This window comes from Melospiza melodia, chromosome 1 (assembly GCF_035770615.1).
Source record: "Melospiza melodia melodia isolate bMelMel2 chromosome 1, bMelMel2.pri, whole genome shotgun sequence".
Classification (NCBI taxonomy): domain Eukaryota; kingdom Metazoa; phylum Chordata; class Aves; order Passeriformes; family Passerellidae; genus Melospiza; species Melospiza melodia.
The window spans coordinates 86,239,310-86,259,439 of record NC_086194.1 but is presented as its reverse complement, the minus strand read 5'-3'; the positions used below and the strand labels follow the sequence as shown (position 1 = coordinate 86,259,439).

General features: G+C 41.0%; 1 protein-coding gene across 8 annotated transcripts in view; it reads left to right on the top strand.

Annotated features, from left to right (window-relative positions):
- The window catches only part of HIVEP1 (HIVEP zinc finger 1), a 131,409-nt gene that overhangs the window by 62,673 nt on the left and 48,606 nt on the right, over positions 1-20,130 (top strand). For 7 of the 8 annotated variants that reach the window (XR_010028385.1, XM_063160668.1, XM_063160673.1 and 4 more), the window contains one exon: positions 7,309-7,362. The exons of the other annotated variant lie outside the window; for it this stretch is intronic. Coding sequence is in view for 6 of the 7 variants with exons in the window: in XM_063160668.1 (XP_063016738.1) it covers positions 7,309-7,362 (54 nt within the window). In the remaining variant the exon portion in view is untranslated. The remainder of the gene's footprint in view (positions 1-7,308; positions 7,363-20,130) is intronic. 8 annotated transcript variants of the gene reach the window in all.

The window sequence follows — 20,130 nt, the reverse complement described above, 5'->3', positions numbered from 1 at the left end:
GATGAGCATTCAAAGTTGACGTTTAAATGAAAATGCATCAAATTTTTCTGAAAAACTGATCAAACAGGTCATTAGTCAAGGTTATGATGACTAGTGGAGCATTTTAAATTGTTTAAAGTCTCATTTTAGATGTTTAAAAAGGTAGTTTATAGCTATTAATAGGATGACTGCTGCTGCATCACCCTACTAGTTGTTAAGAGTTTTGAATTTACATCATTTTTAGGAGGTCTTTTTCACCCCCTCTCTTAGAGCTGTACAAACAATCTTCAGACCCAGTAGTACTGGACAAACTTGAGATTTAATCTGTTTTACCTTGCATTTTTGGTAGGCTGGGGACATCCATGCTATCAGTTATCAGGCTCAGCATTTGGCAACTCACTAAGCTGTGGTGCTGTGATTCTCTAAGCCCCAACTGGGAAGGAGAAACCACAAAACAAATCATATGCCAAAAAGTGTCAAGTTCCCAGAGTATGAAATTATAAAGATGAAAAGACTGTCTTTCCTCATCTGATCTCTTCCTTTTAATCTTGAGTGTTTCTCATTAAACTGGAAAAAGGAAGCTTATGGGGACAGAAAAGTGGTTTCTAATTAAAAGTAGATTTAAATCTGAGTGAGAAGAGTGCCTGGTCCAGTGGGTTTCATGCAATGCCTTCTTGCTGCTGCCTGCCAGCTTTGAAGGTGTTCACTTTGTGGCAGGAGGGCGGTGGTGGAAACTTGGGGCCATCAAAGGCATCCTCAGCTGCCCGTGTCTGCCAGCCCTTGCACCCCTGGGTGCAGGGTCCCCTCCTTCAGCACAGAGGGACAGTGCTGCCATGCCCAGGGTGCAGTCAGGACCCCGGCTTGGCTGGCTGGGTTTCGGGCTTGGAGGCTCTCCTGCAGTGTGGGGACGTGCAGGGGCCTGCCGAGCCTCCGTGCTCCCCAAGAGGCAGCATCCCACCGGCTGCACCGCCTCCCAATTAACCTAATGGGCTCCTTGCACAGACAAGACTCTGGGGTTTTGGGTTAGGGGTTTTTTTCCTTTATTTTTTTCTTAATGAGCTGGTTAAAGGAAGTCTTGGGATTCATCTCAGTTAACCAAAACACATTAGGACAACAGCGTTCTTGTTTTAGCAGGTTGTAAAGAGCCTTTCCTCCTCCTAGCAAAAGGGAAAGACAAGCATCACAGCCCCCTTGCAGGGGAGCGTGGGCGCTTCTGCATGCTCCCCAGTCCCAGGTGGGTACCCACAGCTGCAGGCAGGGTGCCTTGGGATTAAACACTGCCTCCTGTGCCAAGGGAACCTGCCATCTGGGAAATGTGCCAAGCTTGCATCATCTTTGCGTCGTTCCTTGGCTTCATGTGGCTGCCCTTCCTGCGCTGCATGGGCGCTGCTGCTGGAAGCAGCAGAGAGTCTTCCCTCTGGGGGAGGTGTGAAATGGCTCAGATGGGATGTGGGGCTGGGCTCAGGTCCTCTGTGTCAAATCTGAGCCCTGGAGATGTTCAAGGCCAGGCTGGCTGGGGCTTTGAGTGGTTTAGTGGAAAGTGGCTTTGCCTGTGGCTTGGGGGCTGGAATTAAATGATCTCTGAGGGCTCTTTTCAACCCAAACCAGTCTATGATTCATAAGATGTGCTATTCTGCACCACCTGTCTGGTGCTCAGGGTATTTTTTTTTTAATTTTTTTAAAATTTATTTAATAATAAATGCTTTCAGGCACATTTCTCATCCAGTGAAATGTGAAGCACTTTGTTACTTGCACATGAGCCTGGTGGTTTCAATAGTCTGAAGACTGAGATTTTCATGCAGGGACTCAGCTTCTTTTCACTTGCTCTCTGAATTTATAGTGGTGGAAAATGCAGCATTTTGTACTTTCATCAGTATTTTTCTTAAGCTGTGCACAGCCCTCTCCCGCCCCAAATAAAAACACATTGACAGTTGTTTTCAGTAATACTGCCCAGTGCACACAGACTGATTGCATTAATGTACTCCAGCTGAAGAATATTTTGTCACTTTGATTTTCTTTTCTGCTCCTGATCTAGATGATCAGTGCAAGAAAAAATAATTGAAGTGACATCTTTCTTTGTGTCCATCTTAAAACCCATGCAAAGTGATTTTCTAAATTACTTTTCAAATGTCATCTGATGCAGCAAGGTAAGAGAGAGTGCGATTTATGAGAAAGCAAGAAGAAAATCTGCTGTCATCTGAAGCTGTTTTGCAGGAGGTATTTTTAGGATGACTCAGGCCTAAGGCCTGAGAATTGTTCTTGTCTTTAACTGAAGGGGAAAAAATGTGCTGATATTTTCCTTCCAGTTGTTCTGGTTAAATACTTGAAGATATAACTCTAGCCTTTCAGGCAAGATATAAGCTTGTATTTTTCAAAGTTTTGATGTCACAGCCTGTTTTCAGCATCCAAAATGGTCTAAATCTGCTAATTTTCGGAGTATTTGTGATTAAAAAACCAAATCCAACAAAACACTTATTTTTTCAGAGCAGCAACTGTACATCTTCAATAATAAGCCAAAAAATCCCCGTATTTGCAGTGGTTCAGACACATGCAAATATGTGCAATGAAAAATCCTCCTGTTAGGGTGCTTTGCAAGAACTTAATGAACTTACACCAACCACTCCCTTGTAAGCTTTCCTGGAGGCTTAAAAGTAGGTCTTCCTCAGTGTCTTAATTCCTCTGTGTGCTGTCATTGTGTGGGGCGGGGTGGCTTGTGCAACAGGACAAAGTCATCTCATTATGCTGCTGTGGGGACACTTGTCAGTGGAAAAATCCCCAGAGAGATGAAACAAACCAAACCCACAAACACTTTACTACAAAATGTAATGTGCTCCAGCTTAAATTGCTGTCATAAGTTACTGGTTTTATACTTTGCCGACCTCACACCTTCAGTATTTCTGCTTTCCCTGCTGAAGTTAATAAATCTTTATTTTCCTTAACTCACAATATAAGTGAGGCCTTTAAGATCTCCCTGAAAATTTGTAATGCATATGTGATGCATAGAATACTAGACATATTCAGGGTTTTATACATTATTGGGATAATATCTTTGAAAAAAATCCTGTAAATTACATTTTATTTATGAATTAATTAAAATCTCTGAGGTCTATCTCTCAGTGAAGACCAAAAATAGAGACTGTAAAGCTGTTGAAAAATCTGGTTTATTTTTTCATTTAAAACCCCACCACAGTGCCACCATATCTAATTCAGACTGTTGGTATCCTTGTAATGATCTATCACAGCAGGAGGTGTGTAAAACAAGAAGCATATTTTACTGCACGCCAGTCTCTTTCCTTGCATTCCTAAAAAGCACAGTTACATTACATATTTAAAACCTCAAGGAATTTGATGGTATTTCCACACAGCAGATACCTGCTGGGAGAGCTGTGGTGGAGAATGATGTGAGAAGATTTCATGCTGGAGTAAGAAAAGCCATTGTACACGTTGTTTCATTTTCTTTTACACATATGCAGGTGTGTTTGTGTGTATAATTATATCTATAATGTATAAATAAAATAATTTCATGATGCTACTTGTGATTTGCATTTTTGTGGCATGCACCTGCCTGGAATGGCCAAAAGCTGGCTCTGTGGCTTGTTGCAGTGCTATCACATGGAATCTCCGTTCTCTACAGTGATGCATATGATGATTTCCTCTTCCATTGCACCTCCACTAGTAAGTGCCTGGTGAGAAGTGTCCCATCTTCAGTGAGAGTGTGTCTGTCACTGTCATTTGCTTCTAGATGTGTGCTACTCCAGGAGGCTGTCTGCTGAAGGGATGGACCATTGGGATAGGTCTTACAGTAAAGTAGTCAAGATATGTACTATTCTGGCTCTTAGGGGAAATCAAGAGAGCGCTATACCTACCATGTACTAGAAATTCCCATTAGTTAAATGGTTTTATCCTAGTAGAAGTAGATAATATTTCATTGATAAGCAAATGTTTCCTCTGTAAAATGTTCAGGTTAGACAGTATCCCAGGTTTAATTCTGAAATAATATTAGACCAAACAATTATTGGATTGGATAATATTATTTGCAATTAAATGGAGGACTTCTTGGTTTTCAGCTCCTCCTGGGCTTTACAGATGATTTTTTGTGTGGTGTCTTTTTGCTTATAAAGCGTTTTCAAAGGTATGTACCATTAGAGCACCTATAATACAATTATGACAGAATGTGGTATGATGTCTGAAATAATTTTCCTTAAGATGTTTGACAGACAGCTAATTTAATGGCACACAAGAGAAGGAGATGACTGGATAATATAAATTTGTTAGCAAGTTATTGCTGGCGTACGTGCGAGTTGGCAGAAGACCTGGGGAGGCTGCCTTTTGGTGTTGCTGGGGTACTTGGCTCTAAGCCTGCTCCTGCCACCTGCTCCACGGCCCTTAGGGATAACCCAGTTCTTCCCTCCAGCCTGAGCACAGCAGTCTGTCAGGCGGTTGCCTGTGTAGGATCTGTAGCTGTAAAATGCAGCAGGGTGGGAAGCAGCTGCCGCAGATTTTGTACAATGCTTTGGACATGCCTTGGTGCAATAGCCAGAGCAGGTAGCATGTGATGCTGGCCATTAGGAGGATGTAGGCCCTCAGAAAACATTTAGCCCCAAACTGATGTTAACACCCATGTCTCGTTTACAGTCCAGATCACTGCTTTAGTTTTCCAGATTTTTCAGTATTCAGAACGTTCAAAACTGTTCTGCACAGGGATACCGCCATAGGTATGAAGAAATACACACAGCAGAAATAACTCCTTGGGGAAAATGTATCAGGAGAGGCAGGAAGTGTAGGAGACTTTCTGGCTGTGTACCAGTCACCTGTTTACCTAGCTATTATTTCTGTTATCTGTGGTTCTTTGTTTGGGATTACAGTCTGACAAAGGAATGGTTGGGAATTACTGATAGGAACTAATTTTTTTTTCCAATAAGAGACAGAGTATTCAGTTAAGGAGGTCAAAGCCTTTAATCTTTCTGGCATTCTCATATAGCATGATTCTGAAATAGTTAAGTAATTTTCCTCTAAAAAGTAGGATGATTGTGAATGTAAATGCATATATTTCTTGTAGCATTTATGTGAAATATGCAGATAATAATTTAAATAATAAAACTGCAGTTGTCTATGTACTTAGATGTAAGCTTTGTTGACAAAACATTTACTCTGAGAACAGAAACACCATGTATTGTGCATTAAACATATCTCTAACATAGGGAAAGTGAGTTTGAGAGCCAAACTATAGATTTGATTTCTTGTTGCCTTTTGCTAAAACCTACAGCTCCATTTACATGGATAATTTGTTGATTTTTTTTCCCTATGTGTTCATATATTTTATCAACTGTCCTGCAACTTTGTAAATTGTTTATTTCCATCACCTGTAAAGCAACAGTCTAGAAAAACCATATGAGATTGCTAGATGCATTTTCCTCTAAGAGTATTAGTGACACTTATATAAAAGATTACATTTCGTCCTTTTTTTTGTTGGAAATGGTTATCTACATCCCTTTCTATTAAAAAAATGTATTAATACATTTAGTATTTCAGCTGTAGTATTTAATCCAGGAAAGCATTAAATATCGAGTCTTCTGTGTTTAAAATAAGCCTGCATAACCAGCTTGGTAAAGAGATGAAGGATTGTGCTCTTTTTGAGTTGTGTTGGTCTTCAGCAGCCAGTAAGTCAGTATGAAAGAAAATGTGATAAAACTTCCCATTAAATATGTATGCATGTCTCACTAACCCCAGGGGAAGAAGGAAGAAGTTTGGCTTTTCAAATTGCTGTGGTGTCTTTCTTTCTCATGAGAAGCTTTGAGAGTCTGCTCAGTTAGCACCCTTGTGAGATCTTCTGGTCCATTCTCTGGGACAGTGTACAACAGAGAAATTACTGACCTTTAATGAGAAGGGAAACCTGGTACTTGTTCTAAAAAACACCAGAGTGAGCTCAATAAAACTCAGTCTTAAAAGCTGCAAGAGTTTGATTCAGTTGTAATTATTTGGTTCTGTGGAGGAAAGAATTGAGAAACCATATCAGACTTCAACTGTGAATAAATGGTTCCAACATGCTTGAGTGATTCAGGCGATAAATAAAAGAGAAGTCATTTAAACCCACTTTTTAAGAATTGTGTTGAAGAAATATCCATTTTTTGAAAGCTTGTTTTATAAAAGTCAGAGTGAGTAAAGCCTCCGTGCTTGTGAAGAAAGAGGTGAGGGCTTTGCAGAGCTGTCACACTCCTCTTGTATATGGCAGCCATGAAGTCTGGCATTTCTTGAGTTGCACCAGTAGAGTCTGGGAGGTTTAGGATTAATCCAGTTACATTCTGTTCTTTCAATTTAGTTTGATAAAAACTGACCCCACCAGGGGAAAAGAAGAAAAAAAATTATACAAGGAAAAAAGTTTTCACAGGTATTTTAGAAAATGACCATTTACATCTGAAAGTCACGTTCCAAGCTCAGATCTTGGTCAGTCAGGCCATAGTTTGATGCTCAGAACTCCAAGAGAGCTCAGCCTCTCCCAGTGGTGGTACTTCTTACCAACACAACCTTTTATCCTCAACCTACTCAGAGGACTGTTTGCTATCAAAAGAAAATTTGGTCTTGAATTTTTATTCGGTCCAGTTACACCTTTTCTTGCTCCTTACTATGCACATGCAAACATGCACACATGCAGAACAAGGACCCCCCCTTTCCATGGGAGCTTCTGTGCAACAGCAGGTGAAGCACAGCTCTCCTTCCAACACCAGTGTGTCTGAGGGGCAGCAAGTGAACTGCAAAGACAGACTGGGAGTAAAGACTCAGGGCCTCCTTTTGCTCCTGCTCTGTGCATGTGGGAATTTCTGGTTGTTTCACAAAGAAATAAGGTGGGGACTATCTCTCACTCCCTGTGCTCCCATGTGAGAGGATTGGCTCCATTGCATCACTTAGCAAATGCTGTTTGCTGTTCTTCTCACTATGTTTAATGCAACATTGACTTGCTCTAACAGCATTTTTCAAAAATGTATTAAAACACTCTATAATGCACCATAATACCTATTCCAAAGAGTCCCCTGACTGCACACATTATTATAGATGGTAGGAAGCTGCAGTGGGATTTGCTGTTAACTGCAGATCCAATGCCAGTGCTTTTCTTTCAGTGGTTCCGTGTAATTTAGCATGTCAATAGCCTCTCTGGTAAAACATGATAAAATTTTATATGGCTGTATTACTCATAATGTACCACATAGTTATACATGAATGATATCACTCCTAAATATAAACAGATATTTCAAGACTGATTTCAGTAAATGACTTACTGCAATCTTGCCTTTTTTATATATGTGTTTTAATAGTGACCTCTCTTTCTTGCAGACAAAATTGAAGAAGCACAAAAACAACTTAATGGAACAGAAGACCAACAGAGAGGTAATAACAACGCCCAAAAAATAAAATAGAAAGTAAATAAAGTATTGTGATCCTAGAGGCTGGTGCAAAGCCTTCCTGTGTCAGTGAAAAGACTTGGTTGGGCTGGGCACTGGATGAGGCCCCAGGCATGTCTGTCTGCAGATCAGGGGCTGTGTCTGTAATGTCCCACTTCACAAAGGTTTTGTTTTATCCACTCAAGTAGCTGCCTTGACCTTGATGAGATTGCTGAAGCTGTAGCATCAGGGCCATGCACACTGCTGACCACAGCCTGTGCTAACCCTTAGTTCTTTATGTCATTTACCTAATCATTAACAACCGTACTCAGTTTATGGTGAGCAATATGTGATGATTTCCAGCAACATGCTGAGGAAAGAGACTGATCATCACAGCTTATTTTAAGAAACAGATGACCTGTGGCAGATTTAATCTGTGTGTTAGAGCTTAGAAAGCTGGTGCACACTCATTGCATTTCAAGAATGGCTGACTGCAGTGATACATGAGGATGCCCAGACACAGAGTGGGGAGCCCAAACAGAACTTTGCCAGGTTACTACCGGGCCCGTCATGGGAGAGGCATGGGAGATCATCTCCACATCTTAGAGGAGCAAAGGGGCAGGGAGAAACACAAATTAAGGACTCAGAAAAAGAGTAATCCTGCCCAGTTTCCTCTCAGGCCTCTTCCTGCAGAGCCCCAGTTGGTGTCCCAGAGTGAAACTGTCACCATGTGGAGTCGGGGAGCAGCTCTGCAGTTCACTGTTTGGACTAACAGTGTTGCTAGCTGAAGGTGTGGGACACATTAGGAGATGCAGGACAAAAGTTTCTGGGGGGTATGGAATGCTCTGTACCAGCAATTGGAGTTGGGCTGCAACCCTGAGGGATATGTCCAGGTGCAGCAGCTGAGGAGTCTGGGATCCAGGGGTGGCTACTGGGCAGACTGAGTTTCTGAGCCAAGCTGCTGGTGAATTCCACCTTGGAGACGTAGAAATATTTCCATTAGTGGACCTTTGCCCTGCTTAGCCAGATCAAGGAGCAGGATGAGGTAGGAGTGCTCAGAGTGTCTGTCCAGGATCTGTATGTCCAGCCATATATATGAATGTATGTATGTTTGGGGGGGTGTTTGATATATGTCTCTCTTGGGAAAACATTTTCAGCCTTTCTACTGGTTGGATCTGGGGGCTTGGAGCAGCACCAGCCTCACTTCCTTGAGCTGCTGGATTTAGCAGATGAGATATTTTCTAGTATCTGGTGTCAGTGCTTTGGCTTTTTCTGGGTAGGCATTCACCTCTGCAGTGGTGGTGGCCTGTGACACATCTGTGAACAGTGTTGTAAATTGTTGATGCTCTGTCCTGGAAGGTTTATTATCTTTCAAAACAATGAGCTTCAAAACTTTTTAAAGATTAGAGAGCAGAAGACATACCCAAGTGGATCTCAGCAGGGTCTCTCTGGCCCAGCATTTGGCCTCCCATGGAGGGAGTAGGATGTACTGTTAAAGGACACCACATAAGCCTGGCCAATTTCTTTAGTGTCTTCCCCTTATGAAGTCCACATACATTGAATTTAGGGATGTCTGCCTCATCCCTTTATTGTCTAGACATTCATGGAGCTGTTATCTATGAGTGCAGTTGATTAAATGCTACTTGCACCCAACATTTTCTGGCAGCAAGTTGCAGTAGTTCACTAGCAATAACATTAAAAATACAGATTTTATCTTTTCTCCTCAATTTCCAATTTTTCTTCCATTTTCAACAGGAAACAGCCCTAGCTCAAGCACTGTGAATCGTTAAATAGCAGTTCTACACTCACCTTATCGACTGCTTTCACGATTTTGTAAATCTTGTCCATATTTTGTTCAGCTTTTTTCTCTCCTAACTTGTAGCTGGCTTCATATTTCAGAAGGTTTATTATAAACAGTCTCATATGAGTACTAGAACTGCTCTATGTATTTGTAAAAGGTGGAAGAGATAAAACATAAGTGGCTAGATAGCAGACCTTCAAATGTTTGCAGAGACTTTTAAACAAACTAGACCTTCTAGTAAGTATTTCTTATGTATTTCTATTTAGTGTGTCATAGATAAGTGGTATTGTCATCCAAATGTGAAAAACTTGGCAAGTAAGGTATAGCTGTCTGTTCTTGTTGCTGTTGGTCTCACAACATTAATACTGCTCTGGATGATTTTTTGTGATGGATGTGTTCAAGCTAAAGACAAGCTAACCTCTGCTCTTAGGCATTTGTTCTCACGTGTGGCCCAATAACATCTTTGCATAAAGGAAGATAAATTCTCTAGGGTAAACTTAGCAATGTACTCTGAAAGGGATGGGGTTACAAAGGTTTATGTGGTGGTAGCACTGAGCTTTCAAGCACCTCAGAATCAAAGAGAGATTTGACTTAACTTTTGGCTTCTAGCCTAAATTCTTACAGCTGGAAATTGAAAAATAAATTTTTACATTGAAAACTGATACATAAATAACTGAGGTAATAAAGTTAGTCTTTTCAAATTAAAACTGTCCTCTGCGCCTATGGGATTTTTTAAGTTTCTTACATGCCTGAATAGATCACATTCTTGGTAATATGAAGTAAACAAAATTATTTATTTGAAGCTTTAGACTCTGAAGGCTGCCGAAACAAAGAAAATACATGTTTTGAGCTAAACAAGTAAACAAAAAATATGCACATATTCACATAAGTTATTGTAAATCACAGTCCTGTGTATACAGATTCGTGTGAAGTATGACTGTATATTTTTCCTCTTGGTTAATTTATTTTGGTTTTCAGTTCATCTAGATCACTTTAGTTTTGTTTATTTCCTATCTGAAATGATTAAGAAATGTAATTTTGTGGAACTTATCATAAGTTAAGTGTTGCTCTGTCAGAGGAGCTTTCAGTGGCCCAGTGTATTTGTGGGGAGGAGTTTTCCATAAGTTTATTCGTGCTGAGTTTCTGCTGAGTAGCTTTGTGCTCTGATCAGTCATAACTTTGTACATGTTTGGGATTTAAGTTGAATTTAATTGACTACAGAAGTATATGTATTTAACACCTCATTTTGTCATTAGCTATAGTAATCCAATTAAGTGCAAATTGGAGTAGAACTCACGCACAAATGAGGCAGTAAATGGGCAGACATAGTTTTCAAGTTTGGTCTTCGGTTATTTAGTATAAAGTTCCAACTGCTTTTTTGTTTTTTGAAGTGATAGTTCACAAATTATTCAAATGGCCTTGATTCAAATAACCACTTGAGGCCAGAAGCACCTTCATTAGGGGTTGTGCTCAGCTTCCTGCTCAGCGAGTGTGGAAGGTGGCTAATTCTCATGTAGGTTCATCTTCTCTCTGCTGCCCAGCTGCCACTCTGAATTTTCAGGAGGGGAAACTGTGCTTCCCCTTCTTTTGGCTGCTATTTCCCAACACTCTTTTACACCCTGGGTGTGCCCCTATTTTAGGGCTGAATTTTGTCTTCTGACACATGTACAGGTTTAATTAATGTGGCAGAGAAGTTCTTGCTCCACATGGTGTTCTTTAAAATCTAGAAGGGATGGTGAGCTTGAACTACTCAAAATCTCTCCTTGAGAATGCAGTTGAAGTTTTCTGTGGTGTGGGCCTCAGTGGATATTGTGGGCTGGGAAACATTCAGGTGAATGCATCTGCTTTATCTCTGGTCTGTCATTGGCCATCCTCCTAAGAAGGCCATTCCAAGGCTGTCTCTCCACCTTCTCCTTCCAGACAAGTCACGTTCTGTCAGATTGTGATTACCACAGAGGCATCTCATTTGGTCATCCTCAGAAACAGTCCAGCCTCTGAAGTGCTGTAAGCATTTTGTTTCATGCTTTAACCACTGCAGCAGTTCTTTGCCTGTCCCAGCACTCTGGGTCCTAGATACATCAGTGCCACCAACACTGCCATTGTGTTCCTTAGGACTAGTGGAACTAACTTGGCTGTCTCCATACTTGGTGTCAGCAATGCTGACTGCCACCTAAATCTCTCTCTGCTTTTGGATGTTTGGGGAACATCAGAACACTCAAGTTGGTGACAAACTCTAGCAGCACCAAGATTTGCCAGAAAATGGATGAAAGGTTTCCATAGGACCATCTTATCTCACTGATAGGCGATACAGATGTATATACTCTGTATTGCCTACCAATCCCGGGGTCTCTCAGGCTGTTTGCACTCCCTCATTTCAGGTAACTGCTTCTTGCTGTATCACCAGAAGGGTCAATGATAAATTTCTGGGTAAGATGAAGATGGATTCCTTCATTCTCCTTCTCGTTCATGGCTATTGTGTCCTCAGACTATAGGGTGGTCAGTAATAGACTGGAAGCATTCATGTGTTCATCAGCCTCACTGGAGTTTAGACTTGCAGACTGTCCTAGTTGTTTGTCAGGTGTGATCTCATCCCTCTGAATAAGCTGCTGCCTATTGTTTGATCAAGTTTTTGACTTTCTGCAGTATCAAGGTTTATCCCCAGCTGGCAACTAAGCCCCACACAGCCACTTGCTCACTCCCCCACAGTGGGATGGGGGAGAGAATCATAATAATAAAAGTGAGAAAACTGGATAAAGACAGTTTATTAGGTAAAGCAAAGGCACTCAAGCAAAGCAAAACTAATAACTCATTTACCACTTCCTATCAGCAGGCAGGTGTTCGTCCATCTACAGGAGAGCAGAGGTCCACTGCCATTTGTCCAGTGACAAATTGCATCATTCCCCTGTCCTCCTTTCCTGCTTTTTCCCCCAGCTTTATATGCTGAGCCTGATGCCATATGGTCTGGAATATCCCCTGGGTCTGCTGGGGTCGGCTGTCCTGGCTCTGTCACCTCCCAGCTCCTTATGCACCCCCAGCCCACTCTCTGGTGGAGTGGTGTGAGGAGCAGAAAAGGCCCTGACAGTGCAAGCCCGGGTCAGGAGTAATGAAAACATCCCTGTGTTACCAACCCTGTTTTCAGCACAAATCCAAAACACAGCTCCCTGTGAGCCTCTGTGAAGAATTTTTACTCTATCCCAGCCATAAATAGCACATAAAGGAAATGGGGAGATTAGTGTACTGTTTGTACCTATTCAATAGGTAAAATTTTAAACAGGTTACTTATTGTCTCTGCAGGCTGTATATGGTATAACAAATCCATCCTAAGCTCATACTTCCAGACCTTCTTAAGGGTATGCAGGCATCTGCCAGTATCTTCTCCTGATTTCTTCCCAGAGAGATATCTCTGTGTCTATCTTCAAGGAAAAGCCTTTTTTTTTTTCTTTTATGGATTTGAGGATTTGTATCACATGCCACCTCAACAATTGCAGCTGACTTTGTTCAGACAAAGCATGGGAATAGTTACATCTTGAATTACACCTTTCCTTCAAGGTCTGTGCTCCATAGCATGAACGAGGAGGATCCGTGTTGCGGTGGCTCAGTTTGTTGCAGCACACCTAGTCTCACCCATAGAAAAGGCAATGCCATAAATAGCAGAAAGGAATAAGCTGTTACTGATGTTTCAGGTCAGTGCATTATGTTGGTCCCTTGCAGTTTGCCAGTTGTCATTTTGGAGTACTCACTTGAATTAAAGGGTCTGTGCTGAGGTCTATTTAGTACCTGTTTTGGTCTGTCATTTGCCTATCAATCAAGTTGCTGTAGTTTCTCACTCCATCCTTTCCACATTCCTTAAAGACCTTTTTCGTTTTCTTGCCTTCAGCTGGAGGTGCAGGAATTTAAATACTAAGCTGTTCAAACTTCTGTGTCATCAGTTTCAGACCCTCAGCATAGCTGTTCACTTTCTAGTCTGTGAAATTGAACTTCTAAGTTGCTCTCACTTATTCCAGAGGCCATTTGTGGCAGGTCTGTTGTGATGATAGCATTCCCTTTCAGAGGTACCGCAGTTTGTCCCTGAGACAGTAGCAGAATTTCACTCAGATCAGCTCTCTTTCCAGAGTCCTATGCTTTGATATTAGTAGAGCCTCTTCACCTTTATCTTGAGATACAGAAACATTGTTTGCCAGTTCAAGAGTTTTGCTTGACTTACCAGTGATTGTTTGAATGGCTGGAGGTTCTGTCAGTGCTCACGAGAAACCACCTCAACAGAACCATTCAAAGCCCTGGTCTGGACTCCAGCAAGGTCCAAGCAACTTCTGGGTGCTGTTGAAGTACACCTTTATTTCCAGCCTCTGTCATGGAGCTGCCTGAAACCTCCATCATCATTTTCGGTGGGTGCTAATCTTCCCTTGTGAGAAACAACTGCTCACTTTGAAAATTTAAAAAGGTTTATTAAACTTTTACAAAAATACAACAAAGGGACTATATAAGGAAAAATTCACAGCGCTGGGAACTGCCCTCATGGATACCACATGGCCAGTTCATTTTCAAGATGGATGCTCAGTCTTTTATACCTCGAGGGTCGCATCAAGCAGCCTTGGCCCCTCCCAAAGTCTGCCAGTCAGCTCTTCTTCGCCATTTACCAGTGGTTACTGCTTTCTTGCAATTTAATTGGAGATCAGGTGTTGCCATGCCACACCCCCTAAGCACCAAGCTTTTCCATTCCCGACTGCTCCAGGTAAGGGACACATGTGCACACCTTCTGTCTACCTGTCCTAGACAACCCAGGCTCTCTGATGGTCACAATACAGGGGGAGAAAAGGAACTATGGGGAGAGCAGAGGCCATCTAAACTACAATAACATAACTATACATCAATAAAGCTTTTCTTAATATTCACACAATAGTTATCCCTTAATTGCGAGAGCCATTTGCCTCATTATCCATCTATAACATCTCAGAAGCCTGAAGGTTGAAGCAGTGTTTGGTGGAGTGGCTCTGTAGTCTCTGTTGGCATGCAGAACATGACTCTCCATTTGCTTCCTTCAGTCCCAGTATAGCTGTGTGGAACCTCCCCTGGAGTGAGTGGGCCTTTGAGCTGTCGTGCACAGAAAGAGGAAAGAAAGGAGAGATTGCATTCACCACCAAGTACTCTCTGAGATGCACAATCCACATGCACATATGTTCCCCTCCCACACTTGCAGTCCCTTCAAAGCAGTGTGTTGGCTTGGAGGAGAGACAACCAGAATTAAATGCCCTCTACCTTGTTTGCCCATCTGCTGTTTTTTTAACCGGAATGTTATTTTTCTAGTAAACTGAACAGCACTGAGATTTGAGTGAGAAGATTTGTCTTTATAAATGTGAGCATGAAACTTTAGTTCACAAATATATGTTCTGCTACAGATTGATGGTGGACATATTTTGTATCATGAGAGTTTTTCCTAACCCTCCCCACTTTATCATCCCTCTTGTTACATGAATGCATGTTGTTGAGAAAATCATAGAGGGAGTTTGAAATCAATTATTATAAATATGCCAGCATTCTGTTAAGATAAACAAATCATTGCGTATGTCTTACCTTAAAGATTGCTGCTGTTTTCATGTTGTCATGTCCCAGCTTACAGATGACTCTCACCAGCCCACCATCTGGCCCCAAAGGAGCAGCCAGGTACCTTCCCTCCTCTCCCCTCCTCACAGGCACTCCCACTCCTGCCTTCTGCCACTATACCTCTCCAAAAAAACAGGTGGGAGCACTTCGTGCTGGAGATGTGCCCTGCTCCCTAGGCCATCACAGAATCATAGAATATTTGGGGTTGGAAGGGACCTTAAAGGTCATCTCGTTCTAGCCTCTTCCAAACCCCTTCCATGGGCAGAAACACCTTTCACTAGACTGGCTTGCTCAAAGGCTTATCAAGCCTGGCATTGAGCACAGCCAGACAGCTGCAGTCAATACCATATTCTTTCACTTGGGAGAAATAGGAAGTGGAATGAGAAGGGGAAGTGTCAGGCAAAAATCTGGAAATGGGATGCTTAACAATTTGCATGTTTTGATCTACTAGCTTAGTGTGATGTCATCTTCCTCAGATGTTTCCTTGAATTTTTCCAGGAGGTTCGCAGGCACAGGAGCTCTCTGGATGCTTTGCTGCTGTGTAGTACCAGTGTAGTATCATTAGTCCAAAACATTTTCTTTCCATTTTGTACTTGTAGGAAACTGTCTTACTTTTTGGGCAAGGTACACAACCAAGATCCAGAGTTTCATTTGATTCTTTTCATCTTCTCATCCTTATCTTCACCAACCCTATGGGTGAGAAATATAGTCATTCTAAATGGAGGTAATCTTCAAAAATTGCAATTTACACAAATGTCGTGTTTGTTACTTAATGCTGATGAGAAAATTAGCTTTTTTAATTTTTTTTTTTACCTACACCAGAACTGCCTAGCTTTTATTTTCCAAGTGTTCAAAACTACCACTTAGCAGTGGGATTTCAAGCAATTCACTTGTGCATTTTCCTGGTACCTGATTTCATAAAGTATTTTGTATCTGCATTTAAATATGTCAATACATCTGTCTAAGAGATGATTTATTTAAATTGTTCTCTGTGTCAATATATAAGGCTTTCATTCAAGACTGAAATGTCTTCCTAAAATATTTACATCAACTCAGACATCTATGATTGGCTTAATGCAGGAACTATTCATGTCTATAGCTCATGTTGTACAAGATTTTACATTTTCATAAAGTCACATCTATTCTTGAAATCTCTGATGTTTTCACATTGAAGGAACATTGCATACTGCTAATAACATAACAAGTGTTATGACAACTTGAAAGGTCCCTTCTGTTTTCAGGCACATTCAATAGAGGGGTTTGTGCCCATGAAGAACAGTGAGAAAACTCTCCTGACTTCTGCAGGAACAGAAATAGTCTCTGATATCATTTAACCTCATTTTTCTTTGCTCTTGTCTTCAATGGTTAAGTACATTTTAATGTCCCCACTTAGCCAGTGGGGACAAACTGATAAAAATGGAGATATTTACGTGTTCTGTGCTCTGAGAGGCAACATTAGAATATGGGCTTAACCCAGGGAAGTTTTCTGGCTCCTGTAGACCTCCTGCATTGTGAGTCAATGTCTGTATCTGTTATTTCTATTTTAGTTTTCTTCTGTTAGTACATTTCATTTAGACAACTAGCAGATGAAATCTGCTTGGTATATCCGCTGCTGGTGCTAGACATAGCAAGAGCTGGTGTTGTTTTGACAGGCAGACAAACAGATTTACAGTTTTAAATTGAAAATTTCATCCTTTGGAGCTATTAGGAGAACTTGGTTAAAACATTAATGGGATACTAAAGTGATAGTATTTTGACTTCTTCTGACAAGTATGGCAAATTTTCTGAGTGACAGTTCAGCAAAAGAGATTCCAACCTGCAAGTACAGTTTTCAAAGGGACATTTTACAAACTGACATTATAAAACAATCATTGGAAAAGCATCTTCCTGATAGTAAATGGAAAGTATTTATTCCAAATCCACTGTACAGTACATTGTTAAATCGGGGGCAATGTTTTCAGACACAACAAAATTCTGAGCTTAGTCCTGCTTTAATGAATAGAAGGATTTCTTTCAACTTTATAGAATCTGAGGCCAGAACAAGCTCATTTTTGTGGTGGGAGGATGCTGAGCTAACAAACTGGCTAATTTGAGAGCATACCTACACACACGCGCGTAGTGAATTCAAAAGGGTGCTAATTTTAGCTGATGTGAACTGGGAGCAAGCCAGTTGTGGAAATGCAAGGTTTTTCTTGTTAGCTTCCTTGCAGTCTGCCTTGCATATGAGTAATGAGTGGTTTTTTTCATGTTTTTCTGATACTCCCTTAGCTCGGAGAGTTGTTAAGTTTCCTTTGGTCTGCTTCAGAAGGGAAAATATAATATACAAATGGATGAGTGATGAATTGGATTAAATGTACCACTCTCTGGTAACGATATGCTTATGGGCTGACCTGCATGGATCCTTTCCCAGGAATCTCCTTGAACGTGTGGATGTGTGAGAGGGCAAAAAGAGAGACTGTGCACATTTATGGATAAAGGGAAGGTGAGGCTGGGGGAGGGACTCTGAGTTGCTTGGAATTGGGGCTTCCCACTGATGCTGAAGGAAACCTACCCTGGGGAGATCATCGTTTCCATCTGCAGCATGACAAAACCTCAATCTGGATATTCCTTGGTTAGGACATTTCTCACTTCTAGATTTCAGTCAAATGGACTTGATTACTCTTACTTCTGTCGTGTTCACAGCACCATTTCGTCGCAAAGAAAGACCTGCTGTATGGGACTTTTCCTGCTCTCTATGCCAAACCTCCTAGTCCTTTCTCTGTCTGTAATAAGGTTGTTAGGTGTGAGCTCTTTCCTACTCTTCATTCCTGGTGAGTTACTACAGGCAGTATGGAAATTGCTCCATTTGATCCCTGCTTTTCAAATGGAAGATTATGTTAAAGAAATGCAGAGAATGTGGCTAAGGAGCTTGTTCTGTTTGAACATCATTATGTGCAGGGATGGTTTAGTAAACATCTTGCTCCTTTCATTTCTGTTTTTTCTCCCCAGACTCATGTTTGGATATTATGTATTCAGTGTGTCATCTGACCATGTAGCAGTTGCTCTCTGCTGAAAACTCTTACACTGGCTGTCATGAGCCTGTCTACCATTCTGTTTTCCTGGCCTTTCTTCTTCAGCGGTGTTAGAGGTGGAAGTTGTTCTAATAATTTTTTAACCAAACCCTGACTTTCCAGTAACAACTGGATATCCTTAAATTACAAACAGGTACTTTAGTTGTGAAACTGTTGACAACATTGCCTGATACTCAAGGAAAATTTCTGGATGTCCCTGAGATATTTTAGTTAATTTCTGGCAGTGTAGTTTCTTTAACTATTTATATTTAAGTAGCTTTTATTTTTACATGGATAATTAGGTGGAACTGGTTTCTGCTTTGGCTTTGATTGGGAGCTCATTAATATGTCTTTTGGGAGGCATCCTGTCTCTTTTTGCTTGTCTTTGGAGTGCCCAAGCAAGAAAGAACTTCTCAGGCTGTGATTGCTGGTGATGTGAGTTATCATAGCATTGTCTTGCCACTTACTCATAGTCAATGTGCTTTATCTTAAGTAAGCACTTAAAATGTGATTAGTTTTCTTAGATTGGTATGAAGGGTTCTGTGTAGTTTAGGAATACAGAGCTTTTAAAGGGTTATAATGCAGAGCCAGTACATGAATGCCACAGGGCTACTTAATATAACAAATATTTTAAATTTTTTGCAGGATGTTTAAAATTCTGTAGTATATGCCCTTGCTGAATTTTCATACATTGCCATTTCATGTGTGTAGTAAGGCATTAACCATAGCCTGTGTGGTCAGTGTCTGCTGGTTTTGCATTGCTTTCCTCCGTCTTTCAATGTCAAGTCTTATGAAACTTCTAAGTGGTTCAGCCTCTGCTGGTTTCTTATACCATAATGGTGGGAAATTTTGATCAGTATCAAATGTCATGTTTCATTTAATGTGTGTCTTGCTGGGCAGGAAATTAATTCTTTTTTGGGGAAAAAAAAATCCTATTTCACTTTGGTCAGAGATTTTCAGATGTGTCGAAGTGTTGCATTTGATTGCTGTTTGCATATGGACATTGGAATGTCTCAGTTGATGTTCTTATATTACCTCAATTGTCAGATGTTTATTGTTGTTTGATCTTCATGGTCTTCCTCATCAAGCATACTGATTTTATGGCTAAAAATCTGCTGGTTGTTACTTTCTTCACTTGAGATGCTAGATCCACTAAATGAAACCAAACTGTTCTTAGGAAGGTATTTCTTGGTCCTGTTAGCTAGGGCAGTTATGTCCTTTACACCCCATCAGAAGTCAAGGGTGGCTTGATGTGACTTGAAAAGGTGCCGCCGGAAGACAGCCCCAGACTGCAGCTTATCATTTCCTCTTTACCTGTCCCAAGGCCAAACAAGGGTTGGCAGGCTCTCACATCTGAGATGAAACTGTATCATGGGAGAGCTTCCTGGTAAGTGCAAGCCCTGTGCCTGAGGGCAAAGGTGTCTCCCTTTGCTTACGCTAAAATGTTATTGCACAATTTATAAAGCTAATCAGCTCTGCCCTCGCAGGGGTATTTCACCATATGTGAGGACTAGCCCAGAGGACACCTTTGTCGCTGGAACCTTTAAACATGCCAGTTGCAGTATTTCACTTATGAGGTTATGTGTATTCCTGTTTCTTGGGGAGGAACCTTTTATGGTTTGAATTAATTACCGGATCATATCTGTGTCTCTTCATTGTAGCTTCAATCAGTCCAGAACATTATTCTCCCCTTTCAGCTTCAATGTAATTTTGCAACTTAAACACTGGTGAGGGAGGTCCTGAAACCTGGGGGCTGAGGAGCGCCTTGCTCACTCCCACACCAGCTTCTATCTCTCTCACAGGAGAAATATAGGCAGGCCTATTATTTCAGGGAAACATTACTCAAAGGCAAGAAATACTCCTTCCTTTCCTCAGTGTTACCTTCATAGGTAACATACCTTCACAATTCAATCCTGTAAAGACGGAATTAGTGGAAACAATAGATTGTGTAGTTTAAGCTTTGCCATTTGTACTAAACATTACTAAATTATATTTGCCAGTTCTTAGCAATTGCTTATGTTTGATAGCCAGCACTATGGGTATCTCTTGGAATGTCTGTAGTTGAAAACGACAGAATTCCATATTAGCAGAATGTTTTTATATTGCATTGATTTTGTTGAGGTACCTGTTAGTTTTGCCATTAGTAAGATGAAATGTAAACAGAATTTAGTTGTGGGATTTGTTCCATGATAGAAATTGCAAATGGGAAAAGGAATTAAGCAAAAAGGAAAATAGAAAAGCAGGATTCCTGGGGTTGCTGTTCCTGGTGTAGCAAGAGAAGTATCATTGGTGTGCATTCTGATCATGATGACTTAACAAGATG